Genomic DNA, 16,846 nt, shown 5'->3' with positions numbered 1-16,846 from the left:
TTGCATCAACTGTAACTCCTTATCGCGTTTTCACGTTCGGGAGCCCGTTTATGGGCAAAACGAGCGACGATGTTAATACGAATATTATTTATTGAATAAAATAAACGTTGACAAACACACGCGATGGATGTTCAAGAATTATTCAGCATGATCAGGATGATCCACGTGATGAAGGCGGACACTCTGGTGTACACGGACGGGGCGTTCTTACCGCCGCAGGGGAACAAACCCCACGAAACGATTCCCACTACCTCCGCTTCATCGAAAGCGTTCCTTCTGACCAGCGGCCCCCCGGAATCGCCCTGGAAAAAATACTCGATGGAGGGATAGTTCGTTTCACGTTTAATTTTTCTTTTCACCTATTGTACTACTCCACTTTACGAAAAATATTTAACCCTTGCAATCACTTTAAAACAATAATATCGTTGTGTTTCCTTAGAGGGTACACCCAAATTCTTTGCTAGGGGTCCCTTCAGAGGGGACTGTCGAGTGCAAAGGGTTAATCATTTTTGAAAAACAACCTTTCCTGATATTGAAATTGTTCATGATACAACTTTTAAAAGGTTAGTTATCTTCAACCCTCTGCAACTCACATTCAAAATAACTTCTCCAACATCACCATCCTCAAGGTTTTCTAAACAGTGTTCTCGATCTTATTTAATCTATTTTTAAATTTGACTTATCCCTGTAAGCCCCGACATCGTTTATGACGAAATAACCTTGCAAGCTGATAAACTGCCGTCCAAAGGTCCCGTGCAGATGTTCGTCGGATGAAGAGGATTCCTTTCTTTCCGTTTCAAGCTTTTGTCCAGAGTAAGTTTGCACAGATCGTAATCGATGACTGGCAACGTGGCTGCCTGGAGGACCTCCGGAGCCTCGATAGTGCGCGTCCTTCCGATGCTACCCCAGCCAGTCAGCATTACGTCACCCGTGGGGATTGAATCAGGATACGGCAACGACACCGTGGAAACGAATGGGTTCAGATCGAATGGCTCCTCCAGCATCATCAGTGCGATGTCGTACGGCGCTACTCTCCTAGAATAGACGTTACGTTCGTGAAGAGTGATCGAAAAATCGAGTTCTCTGGATTTTCGGATGTTCATTTGAAACTTGGAAAATTCATGAGATCGTAAAGATTTAAATTTGGACGTGTTTGAAACTATCGCGAATAGTAATATAGTAAAAGCAAAGAGATAGATTATAGTTTCAAGGATAACATTCTCCGGCGTACGTATACACTTAATCGTGTCACGGTTGAACGAATCTTGAACCATTATTCATTTTTCTATTTGTGTAAAGTCGTGTCAACACGACGTGCACTTGACACAATCTAATAAATCTGTTGTCTTACTAGGTTATTATTTTATGGTTCCAACTACTAGCTTCTATCGATCAATCGCAACGATAAGATACAGTAATCGATGATGCCTGGATACAATTCTTGTATTGTATCGTAGCGTGCACCAACGTTAATGAAACGAATATCGCTTATGATATTAACTTTGAAACGACGTACGATCTATTTCAAATCCCGAAACGAAAAATCTTCTTCTCACGGACACGAACGACACGCTCAATTAGAATTTTTTCAAGTCTGAGAAAGACTTTGGTATGGCTGATTAAAGAGGGAGACTCGTGTAAAATGGTAAAACGAGAAGCGATATTTGATATAGTTTTATCGACTTTGGATGAGATAATAAATGTGGAAAGTGGCGAGAAGTTTCATCAAACCCATATGCTGTAAAAAAAATTGTCAAATAACACTAACGTCGCATCCTGTAACTCACCCGTCATATTCCGGATGGACGAAGACTTTCACGACCAGTCTGCCCTGCTCGGTGTCCTCCGGAACGCTAAGGTTGTACTTCCCAGCCAGGATCATAAATTCCCCTCTCGGTGGCGCGAGAGTTTTGCAATGACCGGCTGTCATCACCCATCCAGCCGTCAGCAAACTGCCACCGCAGACGTGTCTCAGCGGAACTTTTCGTTCCCGATCGCCCCAACGTACCGACATCTGCCAAGGATGCAATCCTTTTTCCGCGTTCTTCCCTCCGACTATCCTCGCCGGCCTTTGTGCCAGCATCGCCGATTTCGAGATCATCTCTGTCAACGAAACGATTAGATAAGATTAACCGAAGCTCGTGAATCATTCGAATACTCCATCTTATACAGTTTGCAACTAAGTTACTCTCCCCCCTCACCATCTATTTCCGAACACGACGCGAGAGCGAAACTCAACACTGTCAAGAAGTCCAGCGATCTTCGGAAGTTTGTCATCCTGGCAGAATTTTACTCGTGGCCCGTTCGATCGATCATGATCGAATGGCTGGATCGAAGTCTGGTTTTCAGTGTCAAGGTGGCAGCTATCGCGGAAGCACATCCTGAGGAGGAACTTGGAGAGATCTTTCTTCCTACCAGCCCGATTAGAACTGGTTCCTGTCTTCGAAACTCTGCTGACCGCAAATGGGTGCACCAATGCTGTAGTTTCTTTCGCTGGGCACGCATCGAACGCTCAATTCCACGATACCTACAAAACAGAATTTAATCGTGGTTATTTAAACTATTTCGGTACCGCGAAATCCCCTTTAGGTATCGATTCTGACGACTCGTAGTCGATAAACTTTATTGTTTGAATACAAAAATAATTCTCTATTTATTCGAAATAGACGTAATAAATGATTCGTTATAAACAGTTTTTTATTATATTTATTGTTAGTTTCACCAGGAACTCCCGAATGTGATTTCACTTTTCAAATTGTGAGAAAGGAATTTTAAGGTGAACTATTTATTATTCGCGTTTAACCCTTAAGTGAACTCTCGATCTCAACTGAATTATTTTACTTAATGTTGTTGTGTACATCGAATTGGTAAATGGAGAATTACATAAATTTTCAAATAATTACATTTAAATAGATCAAGCAATTATTAGCTTAAACTTGCTCCAATAATCCATTTAAGGGTTAAACAAGGAATTTTTCGTACGGTACGATGGACATTTTCGAGTGAAAGCGAGTTACGATCGAATGCACATTTTATTTAAAGTTCCGTTTCTATTTCACAGTAGATATTTTTCTGCTATATCGTTTAATTATTGGCCATAGTTTTCTCGATCCAATCGTTGAAGGCGGAGGTTCTGGTGTACACGGACGGTGCACCAGTAGTGCCGCACGGAACGATTCCCCAGGAAACGACACCGATCAGCTCGGACTTGCCGCCTTTGTTGAGAATCAACGGGCCGCCGGAGTCACCCTAAAATCGTGATTTATTATTAGCGACGCCAGGTAGCGATTTATGGGAGTGAACGGCGAATAGGATCTGGTTTCTTACGCTGCACGCCGAGATACCACCGGAGAGAGGACCGCTGCAGACGTTCGTCTCGTGCAATGGAGACGGTCCGGTAAGGCCTTCCACGGCTTTCTTGCAGGTGGCGAGATCGATGACGGGCAACTCGACGTATTGAAGTTTGTCGGGCATAATGGGATTACTGGTTCTCGAAGTTGATCCCCAACCTGAGAGAACCGCGGTTCCGGATGGCGTGCTTCCTGCCTGTGGCAAACTGATCGCTTTAACCGCGTTGTCCAGCCTCAGGGGCTGCGCCAGTTTCAGCAGCGCGATGTCGTAGGGTGCAACGTTCCTGCAATCGTAAAACGAATTAATACGGACATTTCGAAAAGAAATTTCAAATTGTTCAAACTCTGTCATACGAAAACGGTGACGGCCAGTTTTCATTCGATACGAAACGATCACCCACCCGATGTACTTCTCGTGGATGAAGGTCTTCAAGACCTTGATGGTCTGTTCGGTGCCCTCCGTTTGTTTCAGATTGTGTTTGCCGACTTTTACCACGAAATCACCGTAAGATGGAACGGCCAGAACGCAGTGTCCAGCGGTGATAACCCACTCGTTGTTCAGGATGGATCCTCCGCAGAAGTGGGAGTAGCCGAAGAGCCACCCCCATTGGAGGGAAACCTGCCACGGGAATTGTCCTGGCTTGGCTTCGGATCCACCGACGACACGGGATTCGAACAATGGCGATATCACGCTACGATAGGGTTTCACTGGAAATAACAGACGATTCCAGGATCATGGAAACGTGCATATCGTAATCGTCAAACCGTGATATTAATTAAGAGTGTACTTACCAGGGTTTGCAGCCGCAGTCGCGAAAAGGGCGGCGAAGACGATCAGTTTGAGAGACATATCGATTGATTGGTACAATTCTCATCGTCGACGGGGTTTATATAGAACGTCCTATCGATGACGGTGACGAGAAGAAAAAATTTTAATCGACGGTGAGTCCGCGAGATACGCCCGATAACAAAGATTCATTCGCCACCGAGATCTCCTCTGTATTATTGTGACTGATGAAACTGGCTTATCGATTTTTGTGCACGTACAAGCACGTCTTAATTATGAAACTCGAAAAGTCGATAAGCTCGTGTGCTCTATTCAGGATCGAAACAATTAGAACGACGAAGAAAATGATAGATTTAGGCGTATGTACGTACTATTTTTTCGTAGATAGGAGATAACGATAACCGACTACTAGTAGAATTATATAGTGCAATCATTAAATAAGGTTATCTGTATTTACTTAGAGCATATTTAGTTAATTTTGAAATTGCGTTGTCTATTATGGCGAGTTTCTCTCTGATTTTTTTTTCTCGATTGAAACAATAACGGACAATAAACACAAATCATTAGGAAATCAAAATGCTAATACGCGTATGTACGTATTCCGTCTCTTCGATAATTCGTTTAACATTGATTTCAATCAACTTAATTTCGAAATTTGCATGATCGATTCGTTTCTTGCATTGTTGCAATATCCTTTCGTCTTCGCGATGAATGGCTCAATCATGCTTATCGATAATCCTATCGGATCATATTATTCGACGCGTGATTATTTCTATACGACGCGAAAAAGGGGAGGTAAGACAGACGCTTTATCTTCATTGCCATCGAGTTTATTTTCTCATTTATTGTTTGGAATTTTCATACACGATCTGCGTGATCTCGAAATGCTAAAACGAGTAAAATGCTTTTGATTGTTTATGTTTAACAGATTCGGTTTAGACCCGGTGCAATCGCTATGAGGTTATGCGAGGATGGGATTTATTCTATGTGTTGGTTGATCCAGTCGACGTAAGAAGCAACGCGGGTGTAGACGGATGGCATGTGGCTAGATCCGCACGGCATCATACCCCATGATACGATACCAACTTGGACAGCTCCGTTGCCGATCAGTTGAGCGAGTGGGCCACCAGAGTCACCCTGTAAATTGGACAAATAAATTGAGAAATACTCTCACTGCAATCATCGCGAACTTTAAGTTACTTATCAATTGTAAAGTCATTTGAAAAGAACTTTCTGATCTGTCTGAGTCACTAAAAAGAAACGTCAGACTCGAAGATCGACTAGAATGTTGATAAAGATTACAAGTTGTGTATCATACAGTAACAGTAGATAATCTATTTTTCTAAACTAGATACAGAATGAAAATGTCGACTTACAGAGCAGGCGGATACTTCTTTGTCAGCCAGACCGCTGCAGACTTGGGTCTCGAAGAGTTCAGGTTGTTGACCTACGATGGGTTGGGAGGTGAGTTCACGGTAGCATTCGTCGTTGTCTAGGATTGGTACGACAGCCTTCTGGAGAACAGTCGGCAGAACGGGGATGATTTTCTTAGAGATGGAACCCCATCCAGAGAGGACGGCTTGTCCAACTTGTTTCTGACCCTGGGTTGGCAGAAGCACGGCACCCACGACTTTGTTGAAGGAAAGGGGGGTTGCCAGTCTCAGAAGGGCGATGTCGTGTTGGGCAACGCCTCTGTAAATTCGTAGAAAAACTATGTCAGTAAAACGAACGAGTTTGTTGTTGACGTCGGAGTAACAGTCAAAAGATCGCGTGGACCTTATCTCGTTGTACTTACTCGGGGTTTAGGAACTGCTCGAACTGAGATTACGAATCATCCGATAAAGACGCGATAAAGCTGTATTAGTTTGTGCAACATATTCTAACTTATAATTTCATTTTGAAAATTTTTATTATCATCCTGCGTGTGAGATACCGAAACTAACGAAACGATAGAAGTTTTGGAGTATTTGTTTGACGTTATCAAAGATTTCAATATTCTGTTGTTTACATGCAATTTTTAAAACCAATATATTTTTATCGAGGACAGAAATAATATCTCTATGGTATATATGGAATATCACCCCCGTTGAAACTTACCCTGTGTATCCGCTGTGAACGGTGGTTTGAACAACGTTGATGATTTGATCGGTCTGTTCGGCTTTGTTCAGGTAGTATCTGCCAGCAACAACCCTCAATTTTCCCAGTTTCAAGACACAGTGACCAGCGGTCAACACGTATCTTTCATTCAAGATGGAACCACCGCAGGCATGGCTGTACTGGGTTATGGGTGGGATTCCCCATTCGATGGAGACCTGGTATGGGAATTCTCCTGGCGCGGCATCAACCCCATCGGTGATACGGGGAGACAGACCATAAGGTATTGCCGAGCATACTATAAAACAGAGCCCTCGATAGTAATATCATTTAAACCACGAGATCGTGCAAATTTAAAAATAACCACTACTTTCCAGTTGATCGCCATGTTCAAAATTGTGTAGGGTGAGTGGTCCGGGGTGCGTGCATGCGTGTGCGCGGGCGAGCGACCGGGTCGTGTTGGGATAGACCGGCGCCGGTTTTGTTTAGGAAACTCGGGTGACTGAGAAACTGTGAGTGAAGAGTGTTTAGACCTGAGCGATAGGAAAGTATAAATGTGGTTGTGTACCTCTAGTTTCCCTTCAAATCACGTATAAATGGTTGTATGAGTGTAACCGAGAGACAGAGTGCAAGCGAGACGAATGCAAGGGGATGCATCTCCAGTTGGGGAGTTGCGTCCAGAGTGCGTATAGTCTGGCGTTGGGGAAAGTGTAACATTAGGTTAAATATAATACATATGCACAGCTATCAACGCGTTAATTGATCCTCCCCATTCCTCAGAATCCTACCAATTGTATATTTATAAAATGAAAAGAGGCTAATGATTTACATATACTAAACGAATTAAAATTATATTTAAAGGAAACTTTCAATTTCTGTACAATATTTTAACATTTTATGCAACATTTTTTGATGGACTCAATTCTCCGACAATTCAATAAAATTATACAAGTACATAGGGCAAACGTCGAATAAATAAAACAACGTAATTTTATATTTTAGTATAATGAACTATATTGTTGATAGTAGTGACGTATTTAAAAAATTAGAGATCGATGTTCGATGGAGTTTGTGCTTACCTTGGAGCGCTACGGCTGCTACTAACAAACACTTGGCGAGCATTGTTCTACGGTTGTTGTCTCTGCAGTACTTGTGGTTTCAGGTGAAAATTACGATTTATATAAGAAGTTATATCCCGATATCTAGCGATAATTCTGTATTGTAATCGAAAACGTGACACCACTCGATGCTATTTACATTACTGCTGGCCATAAGATTATTTAATTTTCAAGTGCGGTTCGATATCGTGCAATATCTGCTGTAATATGTATTAGTATACTGTGTTCATTTAAATGATTGTATCGGGGTAATGACTTAGTTAGATAATTCGTGCTCGCAGACAGCTTGCGCGAACCGCAGACGATGATTTTTAGACGAAACGAAGTGCTTTTCATCCGTTACGGCCTATAAAAAGTGCTCAGGTCACAAATAATTGAAATGGAAATTCGTTTCAAGACTCGTTTATTCTTTACATTTACCTACGGTTCTACTTAAATATATTCCTAAATACATCGTTTGTCTGTGAACTACGATAAATAACTTTACAATATTTACACGTTCTTCGTGAACGAGGACGACGGGTCCAAAGGTTAAAAATAAATTATTCTCGCCATATTGAAATTAATCGGGCTCCGATTATCAAAACTAAACGATCAATTCTGACCTTAAAGTTATAAAAGGATTTGGAGATTAAGCACTTGAACTTCATACTCTATTCGGAATTATCTTCTATCGAGAATAATCGGAAATTTTATCGAGTCTATATATTGCAAATACGTAACGTGCTAGATGAATCACGTTCGTCGTCCGTACCTTCGTTTAGACGATACTTTTTATTCGATTTACATAGGATCACGGACGTGTTTCACGTATTGCAAGTAACCAGACGAACGATTGTCCTTATTCCGGCCCAAATCTCGCGGGCGGTGGGCACTATTTGCGTCGCCGGAAGTAGAAATCCGTAAGTGCCACGATCTCTCAGTTCCAACGTGTAGGCGTACTTAATTCCAGCTACACCTTTGGCCCAATCATCAGAAGCACCTGAAATCGATTGTCTAGAATCACATCTTGCGCTTCGACTGGACCAAGAACCGACAACCTTCTCAATTTTTTGCTAACCATTCTATTATTTTAATGTAACAGGTTTCATTGAAGATTTCAGATCAATCGACCCAAGTCACTTTAACGTTATAGAAAATTACCGTGTTGAGATGATTAATAGTTTATTTATTGTTATTGTATTATTGTCTAAACAGATTTTACTGCAATTTCTGCGATAATAATTGTCGAATAATTCTTATTAATCGTTAAATTACAAAATGGAGCAATAATATTTTCCTTGTCATTCGATCAATTTATCAACTCTATTACTATAATAAGTATTTTATCATGTTAGGTCAAAGTTTGACCGTCACAATTAATATAATTTTATCTTGCCAATCAGGTGTGTGCATCGCCAAGCGTTCTGCCAGATATCAGTTTAATTAATTATAGAACACCGAGGTGGTTTTTGTTTAATCAGTTACCGAATATTATCGAGCCAATGGGATAAGAATCTGTTGTTGATCGCGATAGTAACGTAAACTTTTTGTACACTGACGTACCTGAAGTGGGGTACAACAGATCGGACGATGGACCAAGTTGATAATCGGTGCCGTGAACCTTCGAAATAGCGTTTATCGCTTTCTTGGCAGCGTTCGCCAGCTCCGAATAATCGGAAGGCTTGGAGTACGTGTATCCCCACGGAACCAGCCACATTTGCGAGTAAGAGTGCAGCGTTAAATACATTCTGAAAGCATCGTGGATTCAAAAAAACAGTGACCAGCTTTCTAAATTCCGAAAATAGTTGTTCGAATATTCGCCGCCTTTGTTTCACTATTTTCGAGATTTGTTTACCTAATTTTCTGCTTGTTGGCGAGGATGTAGTCGGCCATTGCTTTAGTCTCCGGCTCCGAGAACGCGTGTGGTCCAGCGTAGGTCTCGTCACAGGGGTCAGAACTTGCTCCACCGCTCTCCATTTCACCCCAATGGTAACCAAAGTTCCTGTTCGGGTCGACGCCCTCGCACTTGCCCCAGAACCACCTGGCGTAATGGTTCATTAGTCGAAGAAGGCTGAAATAAAAGCACAAGCTCGGATGAACCCGTAGCTTTTCTCTAATTGTGATATACAACAAATCGTTACGGTGAAAAAGTCGAATTCTGGAAACTGTGTAAAAATTTTATTATCATGTAACGACAAAAAATAAAAAAATAATCTTGTTAGATGTGTTGCATAAATCGAAGCATTTTTTAATTATTTATTGATATCAACAAGTTTAAGAATATGTAATCGAATTTTGTATTTTCTAAGGATGAGTAAAAGGTCGTATAAACGTATAAAAATTGTTCGTAAATAACTATAATATTATGAGCATTGCTGATATTTATTTCTGTTCGATGTAAATAATGTATGCGTGCCATCTTGATATTAAAGGCATCTGTGTATGTTTCATAGTTAAGATAGTATTATCAAGATGGTTTATTTTAATATCGAGTAGACAGATAATTTTATCGACAACTTGAAAACACTCCAAAAAAACCGGATTATTCCTAACAAAATCTCTGAAGCGTCGATATGACTCGTACATTCTTGCAAAAGAAAATTATTATAGTTAATTTTTTCTAATTTAAAAACTAGAAATATCGGTAGTGTTATATTACAATATTCTTAACGATACTAATGTTATTTGAAGATTTGCAAGTATGCCACAGTAAAAGCCACGTATTAATTAAGTTGCAAAGATTGCTAAAATACTCCATCATAAACAAAATTTGATTATATCTTGGAAAAAAAGGAGTTTCTGAATCTACATTTATACGATCTCTTTTCATCTTCGATCTACTTTTCAAGAAAAGTAGAATAAACTATAGTGAGACTATATATTTCAGTTTCACCCTATATGAACACGTGTTCCATATACATCAGTGCATGCACAATTCAGTTAGAAATCAGCCACAAGTGTTTGAATGCATGCTACAGTCCATGATACGAATTGCATGCGACTACTCAATGGCTACTTCGAATATCATTCTAAAATCATGCAGCAATTTAACCTCGTAACCTTCTAACCCTAGTATATTCGAGAATTATAGTTCAATGAGAAGATAGCATAGCAGTAATAATGTCTTAAACATTTTAATCATTGTTCGTGATATTAAGGATCAAAGCAGCGAAGATCGAAGAATCAACAGGGTGAAATCCCCCATAGTTTTCCGGAAGATGTGTCGTACCGACTACCCTCTTCGTTTTCGCCATGATTGCTTCGCGTTTTCCTCCAGAGACGATCCCCGGTGTGAGTAAACTCGTATCCGTCCGGATTAGCGACAGGCAGGATCATCCAGTCCGAATTATCGAGTAATTTCGCGTAGCTCGCGTTTTTCTCTACCAGCTGGCTTACGATGTAGGTCGCCACGGCGGAGCCGATCCACTCGCGTGCGTGCATGCCTGTCGAATGTGAACACGATTCGAGGAAGAAAAAAGAATATAAAATAACGGTATAGGGTCGCATTAAACGCGAACAGCATAAGAATTCAGTATTTTCAAAAATTTCAAGCGATCCGCTGGGCCTCGCGAAATGTGCATAAACTTCTAAGTAGTCGCGACACGTTTTAAAGATGTATGATTTGTGTGGGAATGTTTGAGTTTGTGTATTTTGTATAACAAGCGATCTAGGACACAGATCTGGTGTATATTCATTATATAGTCGGGTCTAATTTAGAGTTTTAACTTGTGAATGTTTGTGAGTTTGTGTATTCGTATGTTTATGAGAACGTGTATTTGAAATAGAGTCAGTTTGGAAGTTTTAGGCCTAAGTAGTTTTTAGATGGTTGATGTACTAGTTAGCAAAATTATATCTCGAACGTTTGAAGAGATCCATTGGATCTTGATAAAAATATTAATAATTTTTAATATTTTTAAACGAGTAAGATTGTTACAATCGTAACAAACGCCCCGAATTTTATTGATTCGATCTTTATGAACAGGTACATGATCGTTCAAGACTTTGGTGTATTGGAACTTCTAGATATGCGTAAAATCTGATGCAACATTTATCGCGTTTGCATCAAACGAAAGTCGTACAAACGAAGATACGTCTGACACATTTCGAGCATTACGACTCCCATAAATTTAATTCGGCTGAATATTCAGCGCTGTCGTAACGTTTAGTCAAATGGGGAAATAATCTTAAACTCTTTCATTTGCGTATTTTCTCACGATGTTTTACAAATAATTTATATCAATTTTCTTTTAATTGAAATAATAAGGGTACCTTGATTTTCTGAAATTGTACCATAACATTTTATTTGGTGTTGCAAAGACGATCGTTTCTATTCATAATTTAGAGAAATCATATTAATATTATGATTCAAAAACAAAAATGGTCAAAATTCTTATCTAGATAAGAATTTACGATAACGAATAAAAGACGAACTGAATAAAAGAATAAAATGTTTTCACGATGAACAAATGCAAACATAACGTTCAATTAAATAAACATTATAAATTGCTATATATTGATGATATCGGTTATTTAAAATTTTACTCATCTCTGCTCGAAAATAATGTTCAAAATTATTATAAGAAATTTGTAAAGTCTTTCAACGGACAAAAGTTCTGGAACATTCGTCGAAACGAGAGTGCCTTTGGAATAGTTCGAAAGAGTTCTCAACGGAAGCCTAGTTTCAATTCTAGCATACACGTGTCACTCGCGCGATGCCTCGCTTATTATGCAGAGTTCCACGGGAACTACATAAGAATAATAAAGATCCAGATTTCGCGTTGGACATACGAACTCTAAAGCCACGGGGCTGACCATGTTTTTCACTGTTGCTTGAATAATTTCGCGCGAATGTCGAGCACGTACGCGCGACGCGTCTCTTCAGTCCGCGTGCATTTCTCCGGAAACTGGGTAAAAGCAATTCCGAAGAAACTTTTTTGGAACGAGCGAAACTCACCAGCGTCTATCCAGACCGCCGACTTCGCCTCTCCTTCTTTGTTGAGGCCAGTCGAAATTTTCACCATTTTTATGGGCTGTCCCTCGTAGCTGTGACCTATAGTTATCAGCTCTACCATTTTCGAGTACTTGAAGGCTAGGTACTCCAAGTACCGTATGATATCTAGAAAATGAAGGCACGACAGTATTTGGAAATTAAACTACGCGAACTAAATTACCGTATCAAAATAATTATTGCTATTGACCCTAGAACACCAACATGGCCGTATATGATTCAATGTGTTTATAAAACTAAATTAAAATCCGTGATGTTTCGAGGAAGTTATAATTAACATTTTATTATAAGAAGAATAATAATATTCCTGGTCTTCGAAGTTTAAGATGCTCGGCGATAGAAATGGCTGTAGCTGTATTAATCTTTTCAAATTTCGTTTCATGTAATTTCTGTTGAGTCTTTGCATGATCCATTACGTGGGAAACATCCATTTGATCCATTAACTGGGAAACTTACCTGCGTATCGATGATACCTTTTCCAAGTCATGCTGTGACCTTGAGTGGTGACGAGGTCCTCGCGCTGCTCCTTCGACATTTTTGGATTCTGATAGGCTATCGTTTTCTGCCATGAAACATAAATTACAGCAGAAACTAAAGAACCTTCGTACCCAACGAATCTCTAAACTTATTAGAATCATCTGTCTCAAGAAGGAAGCCTCCTAAAAAATGTTATCCCTTCAATTTATTTCCTCGCGTAGAATAATCGTGTCGTCGTTTTTCCTATCGGTTACCAGACACATCGACGATATTACCCGCTTGAAAAAACTTCCCGTAACAGTACTTCGTACCTGAATATCCGGTATCAGTATTTTGAAGTCGATCCCTCTGTCTCTAAGAAACGCTTTGACATCGGGAATAAGATCTGGCGCGACGACCGCGTCTATCGTTCTGGAACATCGTTTCCTCGTAAGTATGTTGGATCGATTACATGTAAAAAGCATAGACGACAAACGAGGTACTTGTTATAAAACGGCTGCGTCCAGAACTTGATGTCTTCCGGTTCGCTCTCTCTGAGGTCCCTGAGATCGGTCACGTGGTTCTCCGTGCTGGGGAACAATCTGATCAGCTGATGGTTCCTGTAACTGACTCTGGACGACCGTGACTTGGGACTTTTCTCTGCACCGATAATACTAGTCATGATGGAACCGATGCCGTTAACCACCGCCGAGAACATCGACTCGAAGATATCGGCAAAAGAAAATCCTCTTTCCGCATTCCTGTCAAACGACGTTCCAGATTCGATCGCGAAACCATCGCCCGTATCGTTGGTAGTCTCCGTTTCGTTCGTGAATCTAAAAGAACACCTGCGACTTCTCTATCGTACACCAACCTCTGAGAGTTTCAAGAATCTTATCCTATCGGGGTAGGAAGATAACGCGCGTTTAAAAACTTAGATTTGCTAAACCATCGACTGCGGGCGTTTCACGCGCGCGAGCATTCTAATTAGAATACAGTTTATCTAAGCTGGTCACACACACGTGCAAGCTGGCCTTTACGGCGAGGCACGTCCTCTCGAACCAGTCTTTTGCTTATCGCTTCCGTAAGAGGTCGAGGCTGCTTGACCTCTTCGAGGATCTATGGTTGTTGCTATGGTACGCAACATAGCTATACTACGGTGTAATAAAATGAAAGGAAACGTTTTTTTCTTAACCTAATTGTAATAAATCGATATAAAATAAGTAAGTAATTTTGTAAAATAAATTTAGCAATCCGCAGTCAATGGGGTTACAAAAGAAAATTATTTCCGGATTCGAGAGACCTTTGGGGACACAAATCTCTGTACATTCACGTACGTTTCACATCGTCGCCATCTTCGAGTCGAAAGATTAAAAAAAATACAATTTTTTCAATCATATTTGCACTGCGTGCTGTATATAATACGTCGTTCTGATCATCATAATTTTATCATATAAAATGTGCTTGGTGTTACATGGAACACTGAAACATTTGATTCAGAAAATTATCAATTTTACGAACGTAGAAGCTTTCCGGTATGAAAATGCAGGAATTCGTTAAAATGACTAATACAGTACTGTATCATCGGAGATTTCGATCAATCCAGAAAATGAGGGAATCATCGAGCAACCACGAACCTGTTTATTTTCTGGTTTGCTTCTTCCACGGACCAACTCTCGTTGTCCAATGGCGAACAATTGTATTTTCGTTGCACGGAAAATTCGTAATCACCGCGCCGCGGTCGCGCGTCCGCTCGATCCGACGAGAGGATCAACGAGAAACCGAACACAACGCACAGGATCGACTCGACGTCGACAGCCATGGTCGGCCTGAATCAGGCCAGAATATGCGATCCTCTTGAAGCCTCCTTGTTGACTGTTCCCGTGGTCCGTGTCGGAACCAGTCTGCGACTTGTTGCTCGTAAGCGTATGCGAAAAACGACAGTTTCGCCGGTCGACTCCACGGGCTAGGCTTACGGGATTTCTATGTGGTATTCGATACTGGATCTCTAAGCAGTTAGAACGGATCGATGATCCTGAGGATTCGTCTACCGAAAAGTTGTCCGCGCTATAGCAGCGAGCACAAAGAATACGAATAGTCTGACACGCGTACGATTATTTTTATTTTATTCGACGACGAGAATCAAAGAAAGTAATTCAAGCTTAATCCGAGTTGTGATTTCGCATGCAAAAATTGAGCAAGAGCCTGTATTATTCTTTTTATTTTGTCATACTTTAGAAAATAAAGTGTATCGATTGTACTATGCGATCACTTCAATACCTATAATATGTAGTGTTTTTTATCGAAAAGCCTAGTAAATCGACTCTCGACGGTTCCGGTTTTCAGAATCTAGAGACTGACAGAAATATAGGGGTTACTACACCCCGAGTAATTTAATTTCGAGTCTCTGATAGCCCAATAAACACTAATATTTACGCGTTGCCAAGTGCTGTATCATATTTCAAATAGTCAATGTCTCGCAAGACGTGTCTCGCGGGAAAAATGTATGATATAATCTTTTCTAGATAGAACGCGTTGTTCGAGTATCGGCAAATGGAACGTGGCCAGTAAAAAGTTATTCCTCCACTTTTCTCTGTGGCGCCGTACATTCCATTCCTACTCCGTTAACGGTAATCTAGGTAATCTCGTACTTACCGTGCAGCACGCCCGATTCCACTCTTCATTCAGAGTGAATGGAAAATCCGTCGTTGGGTGTACGTTGACCGCAAAGAAAATCGTACAATTTTCAAATAACTTTCCCCTTCGAGGCAAAGCACGTATCGCGTAATATTGCGTGACACGCGGTTTATCCATCGACCAAAGAAAACGTTCTCGAGGTTCTGTTCGAGCCGTGTATCCTACTTTCGATGCAAGGACTCGCCCCGGATACGTGTATCCCAAAAAGAAGAGAAAATTACGATTCGGTATCCGCATTGCTGAGAAACGCGTGGAAAATCGGGTTTCGAAACAGGTCGTTGTTACGCTGCGAATATGGTTTATTGTTGTTACAACTATAAGAGCGCACCGTTGCCGGTGCGCAACGATACAATTATTGCGTGAACGTACGTAATAATAGAGCGTAAATAAGTAATAATAATTAATAATTATTATAATGACTGGTGTTAAATTAATAATTACTCTGTTAGTCGGGTTTCCACGTGTACGAAATGAAACGCGCGAGACGAGACAGCGATCGCCAACGCGGCTCGGAAACACGGCCGCGGGCTACGACAAAGAACAGAGAAAAATTGGGAAGGAGGATCGGTTGGTTGTCGGTCTAACTTCGTCGAATTTCTCCGGGTCCGAGTATACACATCGAATTTTGACTAGCACTGAGTTTGACAAATGTTCCGCCATCGTCGTCGACTGAAGCGGAAACGCGAAGGTACCGGCAACCGATCTTCCCCCCGCGAAACCGAGAATAAGACGAAAATGATAAAACAGCTGGGAATCCTCCCGCGGCACGGTATTGTCGTAATTACACGTGTAACATTCTTTCGTAATAATTGACTGCTTATCGTCGTCCAGGACGCAAGGGACGCTCCTTCGTCGGTTACGTGTCGTAAACGAAGGACCTCCCGCTCGCGAGGACGAATAATGGCAAGAACCTACGGGTTAGGGGGGATCATCAAAAGGAAATGACGCGTGTGATGCTTCGTTTCGATACGTTACTCCTCTTCGAGTATCGTTTACTTGTTTCGTCTCGTCGACACCCTCGAATCGAATCGATTCTAACCTGTCGTTCACCGAACGCCACCGTTTGCCATTCATCGGCTCCTTTCGATCAGAGAACGAAAACGTCGTTCCCTTTCCCCAAGGCGTTATCTTACTTTCTGTTTTGTTTATTTACAGTTATTTATAACGTCACCAACCTCGATTCGAATGCATACTCTTCTCGGGCTGCGATACCGTAGGTCGGATCCGCGACGTAACATTTTCATCGATAAACATTACTCGAGAGTCCCAAGTATAACGTGATATATATAACATGCATGGATTCAACTATCGTTCGCGCCGCGGCGTGATTTTTACTTTATCCATATTTTTCATC

The 16,846-nt window shown here is 41.0% G+C and overlaps 2 protein-coding genes across 2 annotated transcripts; both read right to left on the bottom strand.

Annotated features, from left to right (window-relative positions):
- Positions 1-131: 131 nt before the first annotated feature.
- On the bottom strand, positions 132-7,363 carry LOC122404773 (transmembrane protease serine 9-like). The gene is given in 15 exon segments (XM_043408996.1): positions 132-302; positions 720-1,035; positions 1,788-2,103; positions 2,202-2,278; positions 2,523-2,527; positions 3,060-3,102; positions 3,104-3,249; positions 3,328-3,634; positions 3,752-4,058; positions 4,143-4,220; positions 5,004-5,024; positions 5,079-5,274; positions 5,514-5,829; positions 6,235-6,529; positions 7,311-7,363. Coding segments are annotated over 15 exon segments (2,637 nt in total). The 5' UTR covers positions 7,354-7,363.
- Positions 7,364-8,155: 792 nt separating this feature from the next.
- On the bottom strand, positions 8,156-14,617 carry LOC122404772 (carboxypeptidase B-like). Its single transcript, XM_043408995.1, has 9 exons — positions 14,433-14,617; positions 13,299-13,631; positions 13,128-13,227; positions 12,796-12,901; positions 12,286-12,447; positions 10,561-10,774; positions 9,187-9,420; positions 8,895-9,079; positions 8,156-8,331 (listed from the first exon to the last, which is right to left on the bottom strand). The coding sequence occupies exons 1-9, from the start codon at positions 14,615-14,617 to the stop codon at positions 8,156-8,158; spliced, it is 1,695 nt and encodes a 564-aa protein (XP_043264930.1).
- Positions 14,618-16,846: the final 2,229 nt, after the last annotated feature.

The sequence above is a fragment of the Colletes gigas genome, unplaced genomic scaffold (genome assembly GCF_013123115.1).
Source record: "Colletes gigas isolate AHSC1104 unplaced genomic scaffold, ASM1312311v1 Colletes_gigas_Sc00003, whole genome shotgun sequence".
NCBI lineage: Eukaryota > Metazoa > Arthropoda > Insecta > Hymenoptera > Colletidae > Colletes > Colletes gigas.
This window is presented reverse-complemented; position numbering and strand designations above follow the sequence as displayed.

What these genes read in the sequence shown, in the direction of transcription:
- LOC122404772 (XM_043408995.1), bottom strand. Translation starts at nt 14,617, where the DNA reads ATGGCTGTCGACGTCGAGTCGATCCTGTGCGTTGTGTTCGGTTTCTCG. An exon ending in GCAAACCAGAAAATAAACAG is followed by an intron (nt 13,632 to 14,432) that starts GTTCGTGGTTGC and finishes GTGTTCTTTTAG; the next exon opens with ATTCACGAACGAAACGGAGA. An exon ending in GGCGGTCTGGATAGACGCTG is followed by an intron (nt 10,775 to 12,285) that starts GTGAGTTTCGCT and finishes CACATTCGACAG; the next exon opens with GCATGCACGCACGCGAGTGG.